The sequence below is a fragment of the Sinohyriopsis cumingii genome, chromosome 2 (genome assembly GCF_028554795.1).
Source record: "Sinohyriopsis cumingii isolate HCF-2022 chromosome 2, ASM2855479v2, whole genome shotgun sequence".
NCBI lineage: Eukaryota > Metazoa > Mollusca > Bivalvia > Unionida > Unionidae > Sinohyriopsis > Sinohyriopsis cumingii.
This window is the reverse complement of record NC_142962.1, coordinates 126,236,261-126,260,333: the sequence shown is the minus strand read 5'-3', so window position 1 is coordinate 126,260,333 and position 24,073 is coordinate 126,236,261. Positions and strand designations below refer to the sequence as shown.

The window sequence follows — 24,073 nt, the reverse complement described above, 5'->3', positions numbered from 1 at the left end:
TGGGAACCTGTACCTACCTTGGACCAAGCAGTGGCCTACAGTGAGACCATGTATCCATCATGGAACCTGGCAGATGCAGATGTTTACAGTGAGATGATCTGCCTGTCTGAGAGCATGTACAATGAGACACTGCAACTACATACCTGCCACCAAGCAGGGCTTACAGTGAGTCCCTGTACATTTGAGTATCCAAGCAGGACTTACAATGAGACCCTGTACTGTGTGTATCCAAGCAGGGTTACAATGAGACCCTGTACCTGTATGCATCCAAGCAGGGCTTACTATGAGACCTTGTACCTGTGTGTATCAAAGCAGGGCTTACAATGAGACCCTGTACCTGTATGCATCCAAGCAGGGTTACAATGAGACCCTGTATCTTTGTGCAACCAAGCTGGGCTTACCATGAGACCCTATACTGTGTGTACAAAGCAGGGCTTACAATGAGACCCTGTACCTGTATGCATCCAAGCAGGGTTACAATGAGACCCTGTATCTTTGTGCAACCAAGCTGGGCTTACCATGAGACCCTATACTGTGTGTATCAAAGCAGGGCTTACAATGAGACTATGTACCTGTATGCATCCAAGCAGGGTTACAATGAGACCCTGTACCTTCATGCAACCAAGCACAGCTTACCATGAGACCCTGTACCTGTATGCATCCAAGCAGGGTTACAATGAGACCCTGTATCTTTGTGCAACCAAGTTGGGCTTACCATGAGACCCTATACTGTGTGTATCCAAGCAGGGCTTACAATGAGACCCTGTACCTATGTGAATCCAAGTAGGGCTTACAATGAGACCCTGTACCTGAATGCATCCAATTTATACTTGAGTACATATATGGTAGTGGCATGTGAGTAGATGTATAAGAAAATCTGGCAATGATTTTTGTAGAGAGGATAATATGATATCTACTATTTACCTTTGCAGTAATCACAGTGGGGAACAAGCTTCCTAAGCAAAGCCAAAGGGTCTCTGCTCCTTTAAATATATTATTTTACAAACTTTTCGTTTTCAATATTGTTACCAAATCTAACCATAAACTATAGAATAAAACAAATATTGAATACAGCAAAAACCCTGTGTTGATGCAAATTTTTGTTCAGTGGAAGAGGTAAATCAAAGATTTTTCAGATGGCCTCTGAAAAATCCATTTTGTGAGGTCAGATCAGTACCATTTTTATTTTGGACAAACTATTTATAAGAATCATTCAGTGAAAATCCAGTGTGAATACCACAACTTGTTCCAAGAGCAAAACCCTATGTCATTATGATCACCCATTACAATCATAAGATTGGCAAAGTTGCCCCTATCTACAGAAAAAACGCAAACTGGGTTCGAGATTAAATTCATGATTACAGCTGTGTTGGATAGACGTCAACCAAGACCCAACACAAGAAAGTAATTCTGCATAAAACAGTCTGTTCATGGTCCACTTTTCTAATGATATTTTTTTACATAAAATTTTACGATCATTATTTCCATGCTTTCATTTGATATTCCTCAGTAATCAGGTCCAATACGCCAACTTTCATTGATTTTCACTCAATGATGGATTGTGGATTGGTGTGAAAATTAACAGGTAAAATAATCTCAAGAAATATATGTCATCCAGATATTTCATTTACACGGTATCACCATCCTCTTACAAGCATACAAATGTAAATATGCTTATGACTGCACTGTAATGTATTCAAAATTGAGGAATTGTGATTAGCAAAAGCATATCTGGGCCACTAGCACAATATGAACATTTCATGGCGATACCTTAAATGGTTTTAGAGTTTAGACCTAAAAATGAAAGTGTGGATAATGGCTGGATGGATGGACAAACACACTAAAAATAATGAAACTGAAGAAGTGTGCCCTGGAAATGAAAGTGGATATTGGCTGGCTAACTGACTAGACAAACACATTATAAATATTGAAACTGAAGAACTGTGCAATAGGCAATTATGGGCCAATACTCTAATATTTGCACCAAATTGCAAAGAGATATCTTGAACAGTTTAGGGTTATGCCATGAAAATGAATTGTTATGTATATTTTATTTAATTGTTTGCATGTTAGTTTTAAAAAATTTTATTCCATTACATGCTATTGTAATGTAACATTGTTAACTGGATTTAACATTGTCCAAAACTATTTTTTTAAAATTCTTTTTTATTTTCTATGTAAACAACTAATAACAGAAACATTGTATCTAGTTGCTAACCTTGTTCCAAAATCAGTGACAGTTTTTTTACTTTTTTACTTATCTTTCTCAGAGTAAGAATCATTAAATTGAGTCAAGATCATACCTGGACTATGTGACATCAAGCATATGTCAATTGGTTAACAAACTTCTATTTTTTCCAGAAGTATAACCTTTTGACCCTCATCTGGAAATTTGTTTTGTGTTTTACTTAGTCGTATAACTGATGTTTTTGATAAAGATTGATCAGTCATGCTTTAACATCTGACATGTTAGGCTGTATTATGTTGGGAAAAGTTTAAGCTGAATTTTATTTTCTTAAAATTATTGAATTCAAGTGATTGTTTTCATTGGAAATACAAAAGTGCTCTGACAAAATTCTTGGACAAAGATATCCATTAGAATTTATACAGAATTCAAAACAGAAATAATATTTTCTGTGTTTTAACGAGACTACTGACACATCAGTACAACAATGACTATTACAGTTGTCATTGCCCTCCATCTTGAATTTCATCGGGATTTGAAGTGGTTCACTTAGAACTTTTCAATGATAGGACTTGTGTCATAATTCTTGGATTACAGTTCATTTTTCTTATATATTTTTTACTTTTATTCTAGGGAAATAAACTGTTTGTTAAACTTTACAAGCTTGTTGTCTTCACTCTTTTCTGTTACTTATTTTAAGAGCATAGACTCGTAATAAAAAATGAATAAATGAATAAATGAATGAATGAATGAATGAACAAACAAATGACTGAAAAGGTTTAAAAATGAATGTGAAGAATTGTGAATAGCAATATCTGGACATTTAGCTGTTGTGGTTGTTGTGGGGTTTAATGCCATTTTTCAGCACAAGATAGGCTATGCATGGCGGCCAGTATTAATGGTGGAGGAAGAACCCGGGAAAACCCCAGGAAGAACCACCAACCCATGAGAAGCTACTGCCAAGCTTTCTCACATACCCACATTGGCCAAATCCTAGACTCAAACCCATGCAGACAGGTGAGATGGCAGTGATACGTAACGGACAGCGCTTATGCCATGCCACTCAGGGCCCCGGACATTTAGTCTTACCTATGTATAAATTTCACTGAGACATTTTAAATGGTTGGAGTTTTGCCCTGTATATTTAAGTCAGGGTCAGAAGCATATTTTTTTCAACATTTTCAAGGTTTTTCAAGGTTAAAAATCATGTTTTTCAAGGTGCATTATTACATTAATTTTACAGAATACATAAATGAAACTGTATGTAAACACAGCTTAATACTTTTACTATTACTCCATATGAGGAACATTTCTTGCAAACTTATTTTTTTAAAAACTAAAATAAAACATAAAGTTAACAGTATCATCATTGATATTTTCCCATTAATATTAAACATCCTACATGTGGACATTAGAATAATGTAGTCACTGAACAAAGTTCATTTTACCCTGTCTACACTACACTATTTCCAAAGTCCAAAATATTTTAGAGTGAATTTTTCAGTTCTTTTCCTCAAATTATCCTATGGATCTTTGCTTTCAATGCATAATCATCAGCAGCAGCTGTCATTGTCTCACTCATTCCCAGAAACAAAAAAAAAGATATTTGTTTTATATTATCGCTTATTTAAAAACAGCGTATGGATAATTTTAAACTATATCATATTAATATTTCTCTCAGCTTAACTGTGTTCTATATTTTTAGATTTATCATGTTCTTTGCAATTATGATCTGTCCTATTTCTACTCTTATGTTAGGTGTTTAGGCTCAAATAAACAGTAACACAAGAAAGAGTGAAAACAACAAGCTTTGAAAAACATAACAAATAATTTATTTCCCTGGGAAAATACTGTAAAAATGAAAAAATATGAGAACTTACAGTTTCCAGAATCAAATCCCAAAATAATACAAGAATAATCCATGAATAAAAAATTTTGAAGTCCTAATATTGAAATGTTCTAATGATTCCAAGTTCGAGTCCCGACGAAGAATCCAAGATGGAAGGTGATAACGTATAATGTAGCCTGTACTGTGTTGACATCTACAGTTCCTTGTACAAACATAATAATTAATCCTCTGGTTTTGAAAATCCAAATAAAATTTTCAACAAAAATCCTTGTTCAAGAGTTCTGTATGAATACAATATTTCCAGAGAAACATTAATCTTTTAGAGTCCAAATAATCTGAAGGAAAATTAACATACACCTCTCCCTCTATAACTCGCGCACAACGGGGTCCACAAATATAGACCGCACTATAAGCGAGGTGTGAGTTACAGAGGGACCTGCAAAATTTTTTTAAAAAATCGCTTGACATCGAGAAAACCGAAGGGGGGGGGGGACCGGCATTAGGGAAATGGGGCTGTTTAATGACCGAATCCTCATTTTAAAATCACGTCGATAATAATCTTTAATAATGCGCATTTTCTAATGAAGTTGTTCGTTATTCTGTTTAAATAACATTTTTTTCAAAATATCCAACATATCAAAGATCGTTCCAACTGGTTTGAACAACCATCACGTGTACGCGAAAAATTTGTATATTACGTCACTGCTTTTTGTTTTCTTGATGAGTCTCGTTCCTGTACTGGTGTTTAATAGTATCTTGCCAAAACGGTAGTCCACAATTTGGGAACTAGACTAACTGTTGATACACCACCAAACAAGATTCCTTTTTTTTTTCCCAAAAACACGCGACATTTATTTCGTGACACGTCTACGTCGAAACTGAATTTTTTATTGTTGAATTAGTACAATGTTAATGTCGTAATTTCAATGGAAGTAATAATGAAATTTCTGAGGATATCTCTGAATGCCAGTTCAAGAATTCTCAGAAACTCGCTTGCCCACAATAGTCCATATCTGTTAAATCAAGCTCGATAGTTTATGAAGTATTCATTTCGCTTGGCTGCCTTGTTATCTTTAATCACAGTTATGAAAGAGTCTGTTAATTAAGGTAGTTTCGGTTACATACACAATAACGTTTATTACAGTGTTCGATTGATCAAACGAAGTGAGTTCACCCGACATACGACCGAGGCCACTAGATTTTAAGTTAGTCCGATTTTTGTGCCTTTTAACTTTTCTTTCATTCCACCTCCTTTTTTTTATTCAAAAGACATAATTAATGTGATAATACAAAGGAGGCCAGCTTTTAATTCAGTGCAACAATACAACAAATAATACTTCCGCAATTCAGTTATCAAAACACGGTCGGCACTTAATTAGGTTCTCAGAGAAACGCTCGCGGACATAGCTGTTATGGTAGCTTGATGCATTTTACGTTTAATTACAAGAGGACACATTGCATTTACGACGATTACACTTAAAAGGAACTAAAAGATGGAACTAGAACACAAATTTCAATTGATAAAAAAAAAAATTCTTAATTTGTATTTATTTATTAAAGTACTGTCTCCACTCAGCGTAAGTGACATTTTCATTGATTGAAATTTCTTTACATATCGTTAATTGTGGTGTACTAGGAATGTCGTTTGGAAAGAAAATGTAAAAACTTGTATGAGCTATTTTTAAATTTGATATTGCATAGTGTTGATTAAAATTTCCAGGTCCTATCTACCGTTTTCAACGATAAAACGAGCGATACATCAAAGTTTTGCAACGTTTTTTGGGGTATTTTTGGTTTAAAAAATGGGACCCTCGCCTGACAACACGTTATAAGCAGGTTTGTGAGTTATCAGGGGGCAAGTTATCGAGGGAGTGGTGTATAACTCAAAACTCAAAACTTCAATGCTGGTCAGAACAGAAGAAAACAACTTGACATCAAGTGTTTAAAAGCCCGGACTCTCAGATCTCTCTTTCAAAACATCACTATTAATACTAAGTATTTTGCAATTTCGGAAATAGAGGATGACGTAATCATGTTGATATGTAAAAGTCACATAGCTCCTGTATGTCCTTGATAAGAACCAATCATTTTACTCCTAGAAAAAGTTGTTTACTTGACCCTCAATCATGGCCAAGAACTAAGCCAAAAATAGAAACAAGTGTTTCTATTATTAGGCATCTAAGTTAAAACTCGGGTCAAACTGAATTTTCTGGAAAATATCAAATTCCTAGTAAACAAAATTACATTACATTGACATGTAAAGAAGATAAAAAGACTCCAAAACCCACAAACAATCAAATCAAATCAAACACAACTTAAATCAAATATAAATTCAATCAAATATATGTAACATCCACTCAATCCAAAATTAAGACTATGCACAGTTTCTATTTTAAAACTTGAATCTGTGTGCACAGACATACCTCTTTCATCAAAAATGATTTCATGCTGAAGGCTTCTTGTTTTGCCCTTATTAAGTGCCATTAAAAGACCTTGGGTTTTTTCAGCTGCACGTGACCGAGAAGCACTTTCTCCCATTCTGGCATAATTTGCATTTTGTAAACTCTCTGAGAAAGTTCTCATAATCCAAACTTTATATTTTTCTTCATCTAGCCACCAAAGTTGGAACTGGCAGCCAGCCATGTCAAAGCGAATGATTCAAATTTAAACCACTGCTACATCCGGGCTTCGTACAGTAAGTTCAAAATGTATGACTGCGCAGTGGCCAGTTGTGGAAAAATTTCCATTCTGGCACAAACTTATCAACTGCTTTTTTTTCTTTTCCCCTTTTCATTTTACTTAATTCTGTAAAACAAAAACTATTTATTAATTCCTTTTGGTTTCATGAAAATCAAGGCTTTTCAAGGTACACAGACAATATTTTGAATTTTCAAGATGTTTTCAAGAACTTGAGGGAACAATTCATTTTTCAAAGCTTTTCAAGGTCCTCTATGGACCCTGTAAAGTATGGAAAACGCTTGGATGGAAAGACAAATTGACAAATACACGTCAAATATTGAAACCAAAATACAGCTACAGTCACAGCGGGGGCCACTAGTTCAATATGTGTACCAAATTTAATATAAATAAGGTGAATAATATGGGTTATACTCCAGAATGACAATGTTTAAAGGCAGACAGACAGACAAACACATATATGCAATATCCCTCTGGTACTTAACCAATGACACTGAAGAAATGTAAATGGCAAAAGGAACATGTGGACCACTAAGTCTTTATGTCTACCAAATTTAACAAGAAAAACTGAATGGTTTCAGAGTTGTATTCCAATAACAAAAATAGAAAGACAGACAGACAGACATAGCAACAGCTATATTCTCCAGTATTGCATACTAGTGAAATAACAATAACACAAAATAGTAATTAAATGACTGAACGACAATGACTAAAATATAGTTTATGAGTATAACATGGTAAATCATTTATCATAATATTAACTAGATGGCAGTATAACAAGGTAAATCATTTATCATAATATTAACTAGATGGCAGTATAACAAGGTAAATCATTTATCATAATACTCAGATGGCAGTATAACAAGGTAAATCATTTATCATAATACTCATTAGATGGCAGTATAACAAGGTAAATCATTTATCATAATATTAACTAGATGGCAGTATAACAAGATATATCATTTATCATAATATTGATTAGATACCAGTAGAACAAGGTAAATCATTTATCATAATATTAACGATATACCAATAAAACAAGGTAAATCATTTATCATAATATTGACTAGATACCAATATAACAAGGTAAATCATTTATCATAATACTGACTAGATACCAATATAACAAGGTAAATCGTTTATTACAATAGTGATTAGACAGCAGTATAACAAGGTATATTATTTATCATAATATTAATTAGATACCAATATAGCAAGGTAAATCATTTATCATAATATTGACTAGATACCAATAGAACAAGGTAAATCATTTATCATATTAGTGATATATACCAGTAAATAATTTAGAAGGAAATAATGTACCGATGCAGGGTCAGTGTCATCTTGCACAAATGTTCCACTTCCATTAAGGTAGTCGTAAAGTGGAATTCCAAATCCTCCAAAGCAATATAACCTAAATGGAAAACAGTAACATGTACAACTAAATTTGGCATAACTTTTACAGCTGCATCAACAATTAAGGAATCAAAGTAGTGTTATCTATTTACATTGTATACTAAATATGGGGTAGAGATATTTATTTACATTGCATACTGAATAGGGGCATTAAAGAGATATTTTGACTAAGTTGAGGTACAATAGAAATATCTACTTTGATTATATGTTGAAAAAAATGTAGAGTTGAGATATCTGTTTACAATGGATGTTGAATAGCGGTAAAGTAGTAGAGATATATATTTACAACAATTCTGAATAGGGGTAAAGCTGAGATTTCTATTTACACTGTATGTTGAAATGGGGTGAAGTAGAGATATATATTTATACTGTATGTTGAATAGGAGTAAAGTAGAGATATCTATTTTAACTAGGTTGAATTGGGGTAAAGTAGAGATATCTATTTTTACTAGGTTGAATAGGTGCAAAGTAGAGATATATATTTTAATGAGGTTGAACTGGGGTAAAGTAGAGATATCTATTTTGACTAGGTTGAATAAGGCAGGGATTGTCCTGGGCTTTGCCAATGTCGCAAATTGCGATTTTTTTTCCTTATTGGCGACAAAATATACCATTTGGCAATTTTTTGGGTGACAGCCTTTTTGGTTGCTTAATTTGTACATACAATCATGGATTTGGAGTGGAGAATTCAAAGGGACAATGATAGGAAGTCACAAACTTGGCTATACAATGCACTGGAAACTATATGTTACATAAAAAAATCCTTTATTCTTATTGACAAAACCATCTTTACAGTGCACTGTTACATCATAATCTGCTTATGTTGACATCTGGCTCAATTACTGTATGCTGTGATAAACTCAATCATGCTACCGGTCTATAGCTACAATCAACCGACCTCTGAAGACGTGAATAGAAACAGCTACAATTAAATGGACGACTAATCCTTCTGGTTTTTTTTTAAATATACCAATAAAATAGTTTTGCTGAAACTTCAGAGAAGACTGATTACCTTTGAATTACAGATTGCTGTGTATAAATACAAAGCAAATGGAAAAAATCTCAATCACAGTTATATACTGTCGACAGTGCAACATTATCATGGTAAACGTAAGTTAGACGGTGCATGTTTATCATCTCATCGTAACAAAAAGTTTTAAAAAATTAACAGCATTTAGATTTAGCCTGTTCTACAGCGAGTGAAAGCACTTGCAATTGATTGACAAATAAACCATGTTCTTTTTTGTTATATCTAAAAATTCCTAAAATGGGTGTGAATTTATGATTATATATACGGTACATTAATACCAGGTGTTGACTCGTGTAAGTTTAATTGGGAATGGAGATCATATTTTGCTAGTCGAGAAACATTCTACAGCATTCAGTGATCATTCTTGGGATTTATGAAGCAATTCAATACAAGCAAAGCATGTAAAGCGCAGCAAAAATAAACTTCAGAAACTCCTGGTTGACTGAGATGTACTTTGTGAAGCTAACATGGGGGGGCATTTAATTACTGAATGCATGAAATCAATGGTCGCATTATACATCATTTATCTTAAATTGCAAAGTATGATCATGGGTTTTTACAATTAACATGTCACTAACTAAAAGTTACTTACAAAACTGTTATTTGGAAATTAATATACATAATATAGATTTGATTACTATCCAATGTTTCTATTTAAAAACTGAGTGAGATACTGTAGATGTCAGGAAAGTAGATCTTTTACATTTGATAATGCATTTTTTTCAGATGACAACAGTCATACCTATGCATTAATGGTGATTTGGGATGCAAAGACCATGGAAGCAGCGAAGATCGCTGCTATCAGTATAAAAAAAATGCCATTATCAGTGCCATGTGGAACACTTTCTTTGCGGCTTACTACAATCATGACTGATCATCATGTGACATTCTACAACATTTTAATAGTGCAAAACAGTCATGTAATGATTTATTTTGTAATATTATAGCTGAATTACTTGTTGTTAATAAAGTAATAACTATCCCATCTTTTGCAATTTTCACTGCCTATTACATTAATAGACTTTTCATTGCCTATTACATTAGTAGACTTGGAAAAATATTCACTACTTGTTCTGGCGACACTTTTTACAAATTGGCAACAAAATACTGAGGTTGGCAATTTTTTTGCCAACAACTTTTTACAAACCAGGACCAGCCTTGATAGGGGTAAAGTAGAGATCTCCATTTGCACTCTATGTGGAAAAGAATAAATGATGATTATCAGCAATATAGATACACACAAATGCACATGAACAATGTGCAATCCAGGTGCCTTATGGTCCGGGTAGGGCAGGTGGTGTGCTAATCCGAAGAACCTGTTAGTTTGCATGCATCATGAAGTTACCTAATTATGCTCTTGGTTACAGTGTCTTATGTGTTAATATTATTTTACCAAGGAAAAAGAATCATTAATATAAATTTTATAGTATTCAATTCACAGAAAGTCATCCTTTAAGAGCATAGTTTTAAACCCAGAAATATACGAAAAAACACTGCCTATGAATACTAGCTACCATTCATACACATATTAGTCAGATTCAAATGAAAATTGCACAGACCCAGAACTGCTACCACATAATGCACTGGCAGATCTGAGTCTATGCAATTTGAAAGGAGGGGTCAGTAAAACAAACAACTCAAACCCTGATCTAATGGTGCATTATGTGACAGCAGATCAGGGTCTATGTTGCTTGCAGTTGGACTCCTACTTATGATTTAGTATATATATTTCTGTGAATTCATGTACAATCTGAACAAAAATTACATTCTGTTCAATTCCCCAATGTCATTAATCTCAAAATGTTCATTCTATGAACCTTAAAAATCCAAATTCTCAACCAGATTTTCTGTTCTGCTAGCTAGAATGCTTGCCTTGCCATATTTTGGAAAAAAAGCAGAATTTAGCATGATGTCATCAAAATGCAAGACATTGCATGATGTCATCAAAATGCAAGACATGTATGTCATCAAAATGCAAGACACAACATGATGTCATCAAAATGCAAGACAGCACGATGCCATCAAAATGCAAGACATGTCATCAAAATGCAAGACACAACATGATGTCATCAAAATGCAAGACATAGCATGATGTCATCAGAATGCAAGACATGTATGTCATCAAAATGCAAGACACATCAAAATGCAAGACACAACATGATGTCATCAAAATGCAAGACATGTCATCAAAATGCAAGACGCAACATGATGTCATCAAAATGCAAGACATAGCATGATGCCATCAAAATGCAAGACATAGCATGATGCCATCAAAATGCAAGACATAGCATGATGCCATCAAAACGCAAGACATGTATGTCATCAAAATGCACGATACAACATGATGTCATCAAAATACAAGACATAGCATGATGTCATCAAAATACAAGACATAGCATCATGTCATCAAAATACAAGAACAGCATGATGTCATCAAAATGCAAGACATGTATGTCATCAAAATACAAGACACAACATGATGCCATCAAAATACAAGACATAGCATGATGTCATCAAAATACAAGACACTGCATGATGCCATCAAAATGTAAGACATGTATGTCATCAAAATGCAAGACATGTATGCCATCAAAATGCAAGACATGTATGTCATCAAAATGCACGACACAACATGATGTCATCAAAATACAAGACATAGCATGATGCCATCAAAATACAAGACATGTCATCAAAATGCAAGACACAACATGATGTCATCAAAATGCAAGACATAGCATGATGCCATCAAAATGCAAGACATAGCATGATGTCATCAAAATACAAGACATTGCATGATGCCATCAAAATGCAAGACATAGCATGATGTCATCAAAATACAAGACATTGCATGATGCCATCAAAATGCAAGACATGTATGTCATCAAAATGCAAGACATGTATGCCCATCAAAATGTAAGCCATAAAAATGCAAGACATGTATGTCATCAAAATGCAAGACACAACATGATGTCATCAAAATGCAAGACATTGCATGATGTCATCAAAATGAAAGATATAGCATGTCATCAAAACGAAAGACAGCATGATTTCATCAAAATGCAAGACATAGCGTGATGTCATCAAAATGAAAGACAGCATGATGTCATCAAAATGCAAGATATAGTATGTCATCAAAATGAAAGACAGCATGATTTCATCAAAATGCATGACATAGTGTGATGTCATCAAAATGAAAGACAGCATGATGTCATCAAAGTGCAAGATATACCATGATGTCATCAAAATGCAAGATGTATCATGATGTCATTTGTGAGCATTGGCATTAACTCAGTGTTAAAGGTTTTTGAAAGTTCAAAGCAAAAATTAAAAAAAAATCAAAACACCACATTCCATGGATCCAACCATATGGCTATTCTAAACCAACTTTTTATTTGCCAATGAAGCCACTTTCAATTATACGAACGTGACCAATGCCATCAAATTTCTCACAATATACACGTTTTCATATAGATAAGCAATACTGATTAAATAATTATGTATTTGAAGTGAGGCTGTAATGACAACTCCTTGCTCCTTTTTTCACACTGCAAAAGTATTCATGATCATGCAAAGCAACAATTGATAATTTCTCCACTGTCGGATTACCACCTTCCTGCATTTCAGCCTATCCGGACGAGACTAATCAATCCATTAAAAACAAATAAATAAATGGACATATTAATAGGAGATAGTACTCATACTAATGGCAATTTATTATTTTTCCATTAGTGTGCATCAAAAGTACTGAGCTGAATTCTGATTTCTACATTTTCATTTGATTTTTGAAAGGCATAAGAACCATAAAACCAAAACAGAATTCTGGCAAAATCTGAAACTGGAAGATGCATTATAAATGCATAGAAAGTTGCCAGGAACTAGTCTGGTATTGACTCAATCTTACTTCAACTAAAAATAACCCTTTTAATTCCAATCCACTGCCATTTCCAAAAATATTCACTTTGCCACAAGTATTGAGAAGAGAAAGGTTTAACTGTATCTTTATCAATATTTGTCATGATACAATGCAAAAAGAGACCCAAGTGCACCTCATCTCGCTCATCTCGCTGAAATCCACCTGAAACTGAATCCAAGAGACCCAAGTGCAGAAATCTGGGTTAGCAGGGTACTTTGTTACAAATTTCTTCAAATTCTATTAAGGATCTTTATTTATTTATTTTGAAAATTTTTTAAGTCTTTTTTAAATGTTTTTCTATTTTTGTAATAACACCGCAGTGGCTGACAGATCTGGATCATTTATACAAATGCCTTCATAAAAATACATCTTCCTCTCAAATTTGATTTAACTCTGTTGACTAATTTTTTTGTTATAAGAAATGCTCATTTTTTTCTTCCACTTAGGTAACAGTGATAAAAAAAGATGGCAGGGCTACATAATTTATGCACATTAAAAGCTTTCAAACTAAGATGATTTCCTTCAAATTTGAAATCAACAGATGAACAGATTTTGAAAAGTCATTTAATGCTTATTTTGTGCATTTTTATTAATAGCAGCCTTTAATATCTGAAGGTGGATTAGCATAAATTATTAAAATTCAAATTGCCCAAAATGACATGATCCTCTCTTTTAAAATTGTCCCTCTTTATGACGTTTGATAAATGAACATTAAAAAAAAGCTGTATCAATTTATTTCATAAGAAGACTGGATAATTTTTTCTTTATTTTTGTGTATACTATCAAGTTTATTCCTAAAATATTTGAGATGGTGAATATTTGAGTCCTCTTAAAAATGCTTCCTGCACACAGGCTAAAGCAAGTAACCCTTGAAGAATTATTGGTCTCGTGAACAATCTTACTTCCCTAAAGTAAAGTTTAAAAAAAAAATTTAAAAACAATTTCACAAAATCAACATTCCTTTTGAGCAAGTCACTGTATGAAGAGAATACAATGCAAAGTTGGAGAGGCCTGAATGTATGTATAGCTATCTTCTTTTGGATCATTATTTGGAAAACAAGGAACTCTCACAGAAAATCAGAATTTCATTTACAGTGTGGTCATGAAATTATTCAATCAATGTAGCGTCATTTTTACCAGCATCAAGTAGAATAATAACAGGTCTTCATCAATGTTTTTTCATTCATACTAGCATCAAGTTGAATAGTAATAGGTCTACATCACTGTCGTCGTTATTGGCATCAAATTGAATAATAATAGGTCTACATCACTGTCATTCATAGTGGCATCAAATTGAATAACACTGGTCAACAGTGAAATCATTACTGACTTGAAAAGGCCCTAATCTGTAGTATTTTGGTGTGCCGAACACGAATATAACCGTGAAAAATTTGTATTGGCTCTCGTTTTGAAGATATTCATATACCTCATTTTCTATGTTTCACTGTGTAAATTTCTCCAGTAGGACTGCAGCAACATCCGGAATAATGATGTAACATTGCATAATACCATCATGCTCACATCATCCACAGTTGATTGCATCATTTTCTGATGCAATGCAATACTAATGCCATGCGGCTGCTGAAGTAAGTTGACGTCAGCAGTGTACTATACATGTGTAGGCCTATTATACTAATGCCAGGCGGCTGCTGAAGCTGACGTAAGCAGTGTACTATATAAAGCCCAATCAGATAGGTTCAGCATTTAAAATATTTTAGACGTTGTGCGAGACAGTTCAAGCTACTGTTACATAAAACTTATTATTTTATCCATTTACGTACAATAAAGAACAGTAATGCCTCGAAAGTGTGTTAATACCGCGGACAATTTTTGCTATATTTGTGGGGAAGTGACATTTGCCAACCAGAAGAAAAGTATCAATTCTCAAGTGAAGAAGGCATATCATCTTTACTTCGGCTGCAAGGTTGGTGACCAAGACAAGCCTTGGGCTCCGCATATATGCTGTGCTACATGTACAACACAGCTTTCACAGTGGTTGAATTGCAAAAGGTCATCAATGCCGTTTGCAGTCCCAATGGTGTGGAGAGAGCCAAGCAACCACCTAAATGACTGTTACTTCTGCTTGGTTCCTCCTCTTTCCGGCGGAATAACGAAGCGAAAGAAGTCGAGAATAGTCTACCCAAACATTCCGTCTGCATTGAGACCAGTTCCACATGGTGAGGGACTTCCTATTCCAGAACCTCCAGCAGAATATTCTCTTGATTCATCTGACGAAGACAAAGGTGAGTCGACCTGTTCTTCTCCTGGTCCATCAGCATGCAGTGATCCAGATTTTCACTGTGGTGCATCATCAACCCCACACAGAATAACACAGGAAGAACTAAATGACCTGATTCGTGATTTGGACTTATCAAAGAACAAGGCAGAATTGCTAGGATCAAGACTCCAACAATGGAATCTTCTAGAAGAAGATGTCACAATTACTGCATATCGAAAGCGCCACCAGCAATTGGAGCCTTTCTTCAGAAAGGAAAGTAATCTGATATTCTGTTCCGATATTGAGGGCCTCATGAATGCTTTAAAAATCACTCATGACCCACAAGAATGGAGACTATTTGTGGACTCTTCGAAACTGAGTCTCAAGGCTGTGCTTTTGCACAATGGAAACATTCTTCCATCTATTCCAGTAGCGTATGCTGTCCACATGAAAGAGACATACGATAACTTAAGGCAGCTACTGAATTCCATTGAGTATAACAAGTACAGCTGGCACCTCTGTGGTGATTTGAAGGTAGTTGCCCTTTTAATGGGACTGCAGCAAGGATATACAAAATACATGTGTTTCTTATGCGAGTGGGATAGCCGAGCAAGGGAAATGCACTACATGAGGAAGGAATGGACTCACAGGCAGAATGTAGCCATTGGAGAGAAGAATATCCAACACCCAGCTCTGGTTGAGGCTCAGAAAATCTTGCTACCACCCCTTCACATCAAACTAGGTTTGATGAAGAACTTCGTGAAAGCCATTGACCGGACTTTGCCAGCATTCCGATACCTGCATGAAAAATTCCCTCGACTCAGCGAAGCAAAGATTAAAGAGGGAGTTTTTGTGGGTCCTCAGATTCGAGAGCTTTTCAAAGATGACCGGTTCAACAACTTGCTGGAAGGTGACGCGAAACAAGCATGGAATGCTTTTCGCCTAGTTTCTACAAACTTCCTCGGAAATGTTAGGGCAGAAAACTATAAGGAACTAGTAGAAGACATGTTGATGAAGTATAAGAAACTTGGCTGCAATATGTCTCTAAAGATTCACTTCCTTCATTCCCATTTGGATTTCTTTCCTAGCAACTGTGGTATTGTTAGTGATGAACACGGCGAACGTTTTCATCAAGATATCGCAACAATGGAACAAAGATACCAGGGAAAATGGTCCACTACAATGCTGGCTGACTACTGCTGGACACTCCTCAGAGATGCTCCCGAACAGCTGTACAAGAGACAGGCGAAGAAATCTAAGATGTAGTCAATGACTTGATTTTTTATAGGTAGGCTATTACAGTTGACCTTTTACTATTGGAATGCATTTCGTTATGTAAACATTAATTTCTTGCAGATTACAAAAAAACTAGAGCCAATTTTGCAATTTGACTGTCATATTCGTGTTCAGCACATAAAAATTGATAAGAATTGACTAATTTTATTTCAGTAACATGACTTTTGTAAAAATTTGTTGTCCAGTGTAATATTAGGTCTACATCACTGTCGTCGTTATTGGCATCAAATTGAATAATAATAGGTCTACATCACTGTCATTCATAGTGGCATCAAATTGAATAGTAATAGGTCTACATCACTGTCGTCGTTATTGGCATCAAATTGAATAATATTAGGTCTACATCACTGTCATTCATAGTGGCATCAAATTGAATAATATTAGTTAATATATGTTCATTTTTTTCCCCGTTAACTTTACATTGTCAGAATCATTCAATATTCCCCAATACTGAACGCACGCGACAATACACATATAGCATTCACGTGAATAAAGGAACTACTTTCTATTGTAAACAAACAATGACGCAGACACCAGCACTTTTGATTTGTAAACAAATCATACAAACTCGCATAAGAGGCTCTTTACATTGTGGTTATTTAAATTTCTTTCTGAATGAACTAAAACATGTTTCGTGGACTGCAAAAAAAACCCAGCTGTTTTGGCACATTCCGCGTTGATACAATGTTACGGATTTAGGCTAGCTACATTATATAAAAGACAGACGATTATGTCCTTACAAATAACATACAAGTGACAAGGTATATACTGTCTTCTTTATCTGGTGATAAGAATGGCAAAATAAAATATACTTACAGTTTTACATCCTGAATTTCTTCAAAATGTTTTTTCTTAATTCTGCAAATCCGAATTACATGAGCCATGTCATAGGTTTTCAATCTGGATTACACATTTCGAAAGTGTACTATAATTTCGAGAAGTACAATTGCATCCTCCCTACTGCACTCAAAATGAAATACACATTAAATTCCATAGCGTCATTTTGAAAATTGCAATTGAAAGACTTCATATTTTTCCCACGTTATGATTTCAAACATTCAATGACAGAAACAGAAACACATTTGCAGACGTAAACACGCTTCTCCCGCGCCACTTCAATCCGATGTATTTCGTGTATAACTTGCACAGATGAATCCAGGCCAAAATCACAAACTTTCATGGAATCGAAACAAAATACCAAAATATATTCACTCCAGATCAAATGGAAAAGTCATTGCAATGCGCATTCATTCACAATATGACTGCAAATTTCAATTTTAACTAGACACGCCATTTTCTTTTCGAACGTTATGTCAACCGCGCGACTAAGTTCAAATTTATCTGGGCGGAGCTATGTGTGCATTAATAATGATGTCATTTTGTAATGTCAAATGTGCGCTTGTGTATTTAGTTTAGAATACAGCATTCATTCATTTACGTTGTTTCTTGTAGTGTATTTTGTTTATATAACTAAACCTTAGGTGGAATAAAAAATGAGCATATAATAAAAAGGTTACTGCATTTGTATGGGAAAATATGAACTCGTTTTGTCGGAAGGATATACTGCACTCACATGTTCGTGCAGTATTCCTTGCCAAAACTCGTTCATATTTTCCCATACAAATGCAGTAACCTTTAAGTCTACATCACTGTGATTCACACTGTCATGAAATTGAATAATAATAGTTTTATTTCATTTATACTGGCATCAAACTGAATAATAAGTCTTTATCAATGTTCTGTCATTCATACTGACAACATGTTGAAAAAATAATCCATCTAAATCAAAGTCTGAAGCATTTTATTGTCCCTACTTTGTATCAGTAAAATGATGTAATATGAGTTCGTGCTCACTTGTTATTGTAGGACCAGTAAGCAAACTTGTCCCTGGGGCTTGGGAGAGGTTCAGTGGTTGGTACCATGGACCACATCCATGTTGTTAGATCCAACTGATACAGGGTGTTAACATTTCCACTGGCTGAAGAACCAGCAAACACATACAGCTTTCTGTTGACAAGATACCCTCCAGCTCCTGATAGTCCTGGGAGTGTCACACCAGACGTCTTTATCTTCAACCTGTACAAAACACAAAAACTCTGGGAAATAAAAAATATTTTTAATCTGCAAAATGAATAGATAAATCAAAGAGTTTTAGAGACAGTAAAAGGGGTGGGGGAATGGGGCAGGCTTTCGTTATGCAATGTTCATGCCTAAGAATGGAATTTTTCTTATCTGACTGATATCCTAAAAAAGTTTCTTCATTTACTGATAGAAGCAGCTAGAATGTTGACAACAGCACATAATGAGTTTGTGTACATCTGGAGCCTAAGAGAATGTCAGAAATGAAGACATCACCTTTAAGTCTAATGTATTATTTATGAAAAGCTAGAAAAAAGAAGCCCAACCCTGACTAAAGGAATTTCCTAAATACTTCTTATTGACTGTATACCCATTCTAGCGATGGTGTCCTTGTTCATCATAAAAGTCGGATACCAGCTGGTGACAGAATATGAACTGATACTAAAGAACTTACTCGGAATTAAACAAAACAGGTTACTGATATATGGATTGAAATGGCATGACTGGGTATGGAATAACAAATCTGCATATGTCTTGTTTGCCACATGAAATTAAAGTTCTGATAAACTAGAATTCCTGTCCTATCCCTCTTTGTCTTTTATTTTAAACAGTGCTGCCACCTGCCACAATTTATGCCACCTAATATTCTGACATTCCTTGAAACCGTCCTGATTTCAACATGTCTTTAGGAAGTAGAAGTAAATTTATGTTCATTTATTCTTATAAATATAATGTCTCATATAGCAAGCAGATTAATTATGTAACATTCTCAGATGACTTTGGTTTCACGGGGTTCAACACCATTTTTCAGAACGTGAGGGACTATACATGGTAGCCAGTATTTTGGGCAGCAGAAGACCCCCCAAAAAAACAGGAAAAAACCTCTAAAACATGGGAAGCTATAATAAAGTTTCTTACATATCCACATTGTTAAGACTTGAACCCAAATGGAGAAAGGCGAGATTTTAGTGATCTGTAACAGCGAGTGATATAGACAACTCACCCACCCAGAGCCTCCCCACCCCAATTACTGAATCCTGTATGGTACACATTAATAAGGTATATTATATGCATACCAGTACCTGAACTTTGTATGGTACATATTAATAAAATAGATTCTTACCAGTCCTTGAATTCTGTATGGTACACACTAATGAGATACAAATGCTTACCAGTCCTTGAACTATAAATGGTACACGTTAATAAGGTACATTATATATTTACAAATCTTGAACTCTGTTTGGTAAACATTAGCGTGTGTGTGTGATTAGGATTTTTAACATAGCTTTAACAATTTTTCAGTCATATCGCTACAATGTCTGCAGTGTGGCAGTTTATAGTGATGTTTAGCACTGGGGCATCATGCCGCAGACATGTAGCATGATGTCCCACCCGGTCACATTACCCTGACACCAGGCCGACCAGTCCTAACACTGACCACTTAATGCTGATAGCCTAACGAGGCAGCTGTTAGTACCATTTTTGTTAAATCTTTGGTATGAGTTGGCCAGGGTTCGAACCCATGATTCTCTGCTTCTGAGGCAGAGGCTCTAACCACTAGGCCACCGGAGCAGTCTCAAACATTAGTAAGGTACATGTTATATTACCTTTCCTTAAACTCTGTATGGTATATATCAATCTGATACATTATGTACTTACCAGTACTTAAACTCAGTATGGTACACATGTACCTCTCTGGTTGGAATATATATTTCATTAAAATCTGGATTTTCCTGAAACAAAACAAAATGCATTTAGAACTCAAACCACTGATCTGATTTAATATTTGAAAATGATTTGTCTCTATTATAAAAAAAACCCTTCTCATGGGATTTAAATTTCTGATCTTTTGGCTAGCATTCACATTCAGTCCTAGTTCCTATGTAAACTTACTGACAGATTGATAAGAATTTTTTTTGTACAAGATAAATACTGCCAGTTGTTTGAGATAAATCCATTGATACTATCTTTCATCTTCGTGGATTTGCACTTTTCAATCATATTATAAAGTAGTAAGTACATATATATTTTAATGTACGAAAAACAGATTAGAAAAAGTTTAATCTCTTTAAAAACAACTTAAGATTTGTATCATATAGTTATTCTACTTTTTTATATAAATTATAGAACTGCACTGGTTTATTTCTGTGAGTCAGGGATGTAAGGTCATCTTCAATTTCAAACTCAAAGGATGTACAACAACATAGCGAGTTATCAACCTATCTAAATCTCACTGACAAAGAAATCAATCAATAAAATGTTACAAATATATGATAATTGACTACTACATTACCTACAAATGGTTCAAGAACACACATGGAAATATCCTCATGGGCATTTGAAGCCTTACTGCATTTAACCATTTATCATAATTAACCCAAATAGTCAGACCCTCCGATTTTCATAACATTATATTTTCTAAATTTGTCACAATTTTAACTAGTACAAAAATTATCGAGACACCAAGAAAGGTTTCTTTTAATGCCAATGAAAAAGAAAAAAAATTCAAGCAAGAACATAAACTAAGGAAAATTTAACTTATTCTCAAAAGCAGGTCACTGAATAGTTGACCCAAAGGCTACTTTCACTGTCCTCAAAAATGGTCATTGAATAGATAAGCAAAGCTAATGCAGGAAATCAACTTTTGATTCTTTTAAATGTTTTTAATATATAAAGTAGACTGATCTAAGAAATCAGAACTTGGTTTCTTTTTACAGCATTCACAATAATTATGAAAATAAATTGAAACAACAAACAGTTGGGGCCTTGTAGGTGACACTTTGATCATACATTCTGTGAAATCTATTCAGGCATCACTGTAATAATCTGAACATATGTACATTAATGCGGTGATACATTCTGTTGGACAAGACAATTTTTACATCATACTGACCTTAAAACTGGGTACTACTCATAGACAAAGATTCTTCCAAGACTTATCACCAATGGCCAAGATTTATCATCAATGGCAGTACATGTACACAAAGAATATGACAATAAAGATATTAATTTTCTTGACAATATTCAGGAAAAGTGCTGAGTTTCATATAGTTCATAATTAGAAAATTGTTTTGATTGTTTTGTAAGGTCTGAATATTTGGGTTAATGACAGTATTATATGTCTCTTTCTCTCTCTCTCTCTCTCTCTCTCTCTCTCTCTCTCTCTCTATATATATATATATATATATATATATATATATATATATATATATATATATATATCTGTGGGTCTCGTGCAGTGTGAGACACACATACTTTGTACTTAAATCATGCTCACAGGCACATCCTGAATTATCTTTCACATTCTTAAAATATGTCCAACACTGTATTTTCCAAATAACGATTTTATGGCTTCCAATAAATTTCCACGTTTTTACAATGGTGTTTCTGAAAACATACTGATTGTTATGTAACCATCTTCCCCATACGCTCCACCAGTGCATCACCCAAGTCTTCAATCACAAAGCTGCCACTCGGTGGAGATGATCTCACTCTAGAACAACAAGTATATCTTCACATTCTTTTTTTTATACCATTAATGGTGGCAGAGACTAACATTTGGCTCTAACAGACTATCTTTGATGCATTTTCAACTTACTAACTGATGAATGCACTGGTGTTATGTTCTGACAGGGTTTCATACTAAAAAGGTGAGTGTTCAGAAAGATTTAAGACATGGATCAAGAGAGATATTACTTACCATCTGCATACAAAGGCCGGTCAAAATATATTAATTACTAGCAAGTGGCCTATAATCTGAAACTATTTAGGCAGCAAACTCCAGCACAAATTGGGCTCCGAGTGGCCGTGTGGTCTAAAGCGCTCTCCGTTACGGATCACTGCCATTTCACCTCTATCTGCGTGGGTTCGAGTCTTAGATACGGTCAATGTGGGTATGTGAGAAAGCTTGCCAGTAGCTTCTCGTGGGTTGGTGGTTCTTCCCGGGGTTTTCCTGGGTTCTTCCTCCACCATTAATACTGGCCGCAATGCATAGCCTATTGTGTGCTGAAAAATGGCGTTAAACTCAACAACAACAACCACCAAAAACTGTGCCAAGGTACACTGGTTTCTACCACCAGTAATGTCAGAATGAAAAGAATATGGTGGAGATCTACTTGTTGGTCTAATCTCATGACAGTAAGGACCCTTGACAACTCTGTATGGGGTCTAGAGGAAGGAAGTATCGGGATGGGTGAGGATTATTTGGATTTTGAACGTAGCTTTAAACAAAATTCAGTCATACTGCTATGATGTCTGCAGTGTGGCAGTTTATAGTGATGTCTAGCACTGAGGCATCATGCCTCAGACATGTAGCTTCATGTCACACCCAGTCACATTATCCTGCTGACACCAGGCCAACCAGTCCTAAAACTAACATCTTAATGCTGAGCATCAAGCGAGGCATTTGCAAGTAATATTTTTAAAAGTAATTCTTCGGTTATTACGCGGCCGTGGTTCAAACCCGCGACCTCCCGCAACCAAGGCAGATGCTCTAACTGCTTATGCCATTGAAGTGGTCGGAAGTGTTTGGGAAGGTTTGTGCAACGTACATCTTGGCGAGTACTGATATAGTGTAGTTTACTGTTGGGCGTAGTTGTTTTAAGAGCCATTCTAATAGAACTGAAAAAAATTAACGTTTTTACAATTCCTAAAGTTGATTTTTGGTTTTCGAAAAAGAATTTTATATATAAAAATGACAAAGAACCCTTCCCCCGTCCGTATAAGCTCATGTTGTAAGTTGTTTTTATCAGTCATCGAAAATAGATAACACAGGAAACAAACCTGGTAACCACCCCAGATCAATAAAAATTCGCCATTTGCAACTGCAATATGTCCACTTCTTGGATATGGGTCAATAAATTTTGGTTCAGATATTGAATTTTCATCCATTGCTTCGTCCATATGCACATAGTTGCCAATCAAGTCAATTTTACTTCATGATCATTCGAGCACCTTGCTATTGTTTTGTGTGAAACGTCATTCGATGTCGTGGTCGTAATATATTTTGTTGTTTCTTTTGCCATTCTTGGAATAGGAAAATTGTACATGCGACGGCTTCTACTTTAATGTTTTTTTTTTTTACAAATTCGTATTTGTTAGCGGGACTGATGTATTTTCTTTTTAATATCAAAACTCATCGTAAACATTTTACATCATTTTCTACAGCGTCTACAGATATAAATAAATAGCGTCTGCACGGGACTGGTGGCCAAGTTGGATAGCGTATGACTAGGTCCTCAGATCAATACATTGCCAAGTTCGAGATCTACTGGGTTCGCAAGAATTTAAGCAATTTTTAAAACGATACATTTTAAATAGATTTTCAATAATCAAAACACCGAAACGCACTTGATTTATATCGTATATAATATACCATATTGTTTGTTGGT

General features: G+C 34.9%; 1 protein-coding gene across 2 annotated transcripts in view; it reads right to left on the bottom strand.

Annotated features, from left to right (window-relative positions):
* Positions 1 to 23,690, bottom strand: part of LOC149805771 (kelch domain-containing protein 2-like) — a 48,633-nt gene extending 24,943 nt beyond the window's left edge. The window contains exons 1-5 of one of the 2 annotated variants that reach the window (XM_089950456.1): positions 23,466 to 23,690; positions 20,343 to 20,416; positions 18,459 to 18,680; positions 17,421 to 17,462; positions 8,055 to 8,145 (exon numbers count right to left, since the gene is read on the bottom strand). In XM_089950456.1, the coding sequence (XP_089806582.1) occupies positions 8,055 to 8,145; positions 17,421 to 17,462; positions 18,459 to 18,680; positions 20,343 to 20,416; positions 23,466 to 23,585 (549 nt within the window). In that variant the 5' untranslated portion in view covers positions 23,586 to 23,690. The remainder of the gene's footprint in view (positions 1 to 8,054; positions 8,146 to 17,420; positions 17,463 to 18,458; positions 18,681 to 20,342; positions 20,417 to 23,465) is intronic. The other variant, XM_089950457.1, reaches the window with a different exon arrangement.
* Between the last annotated feature and the right edge of the window lie 383 nt (positions 23,691 to 24,073).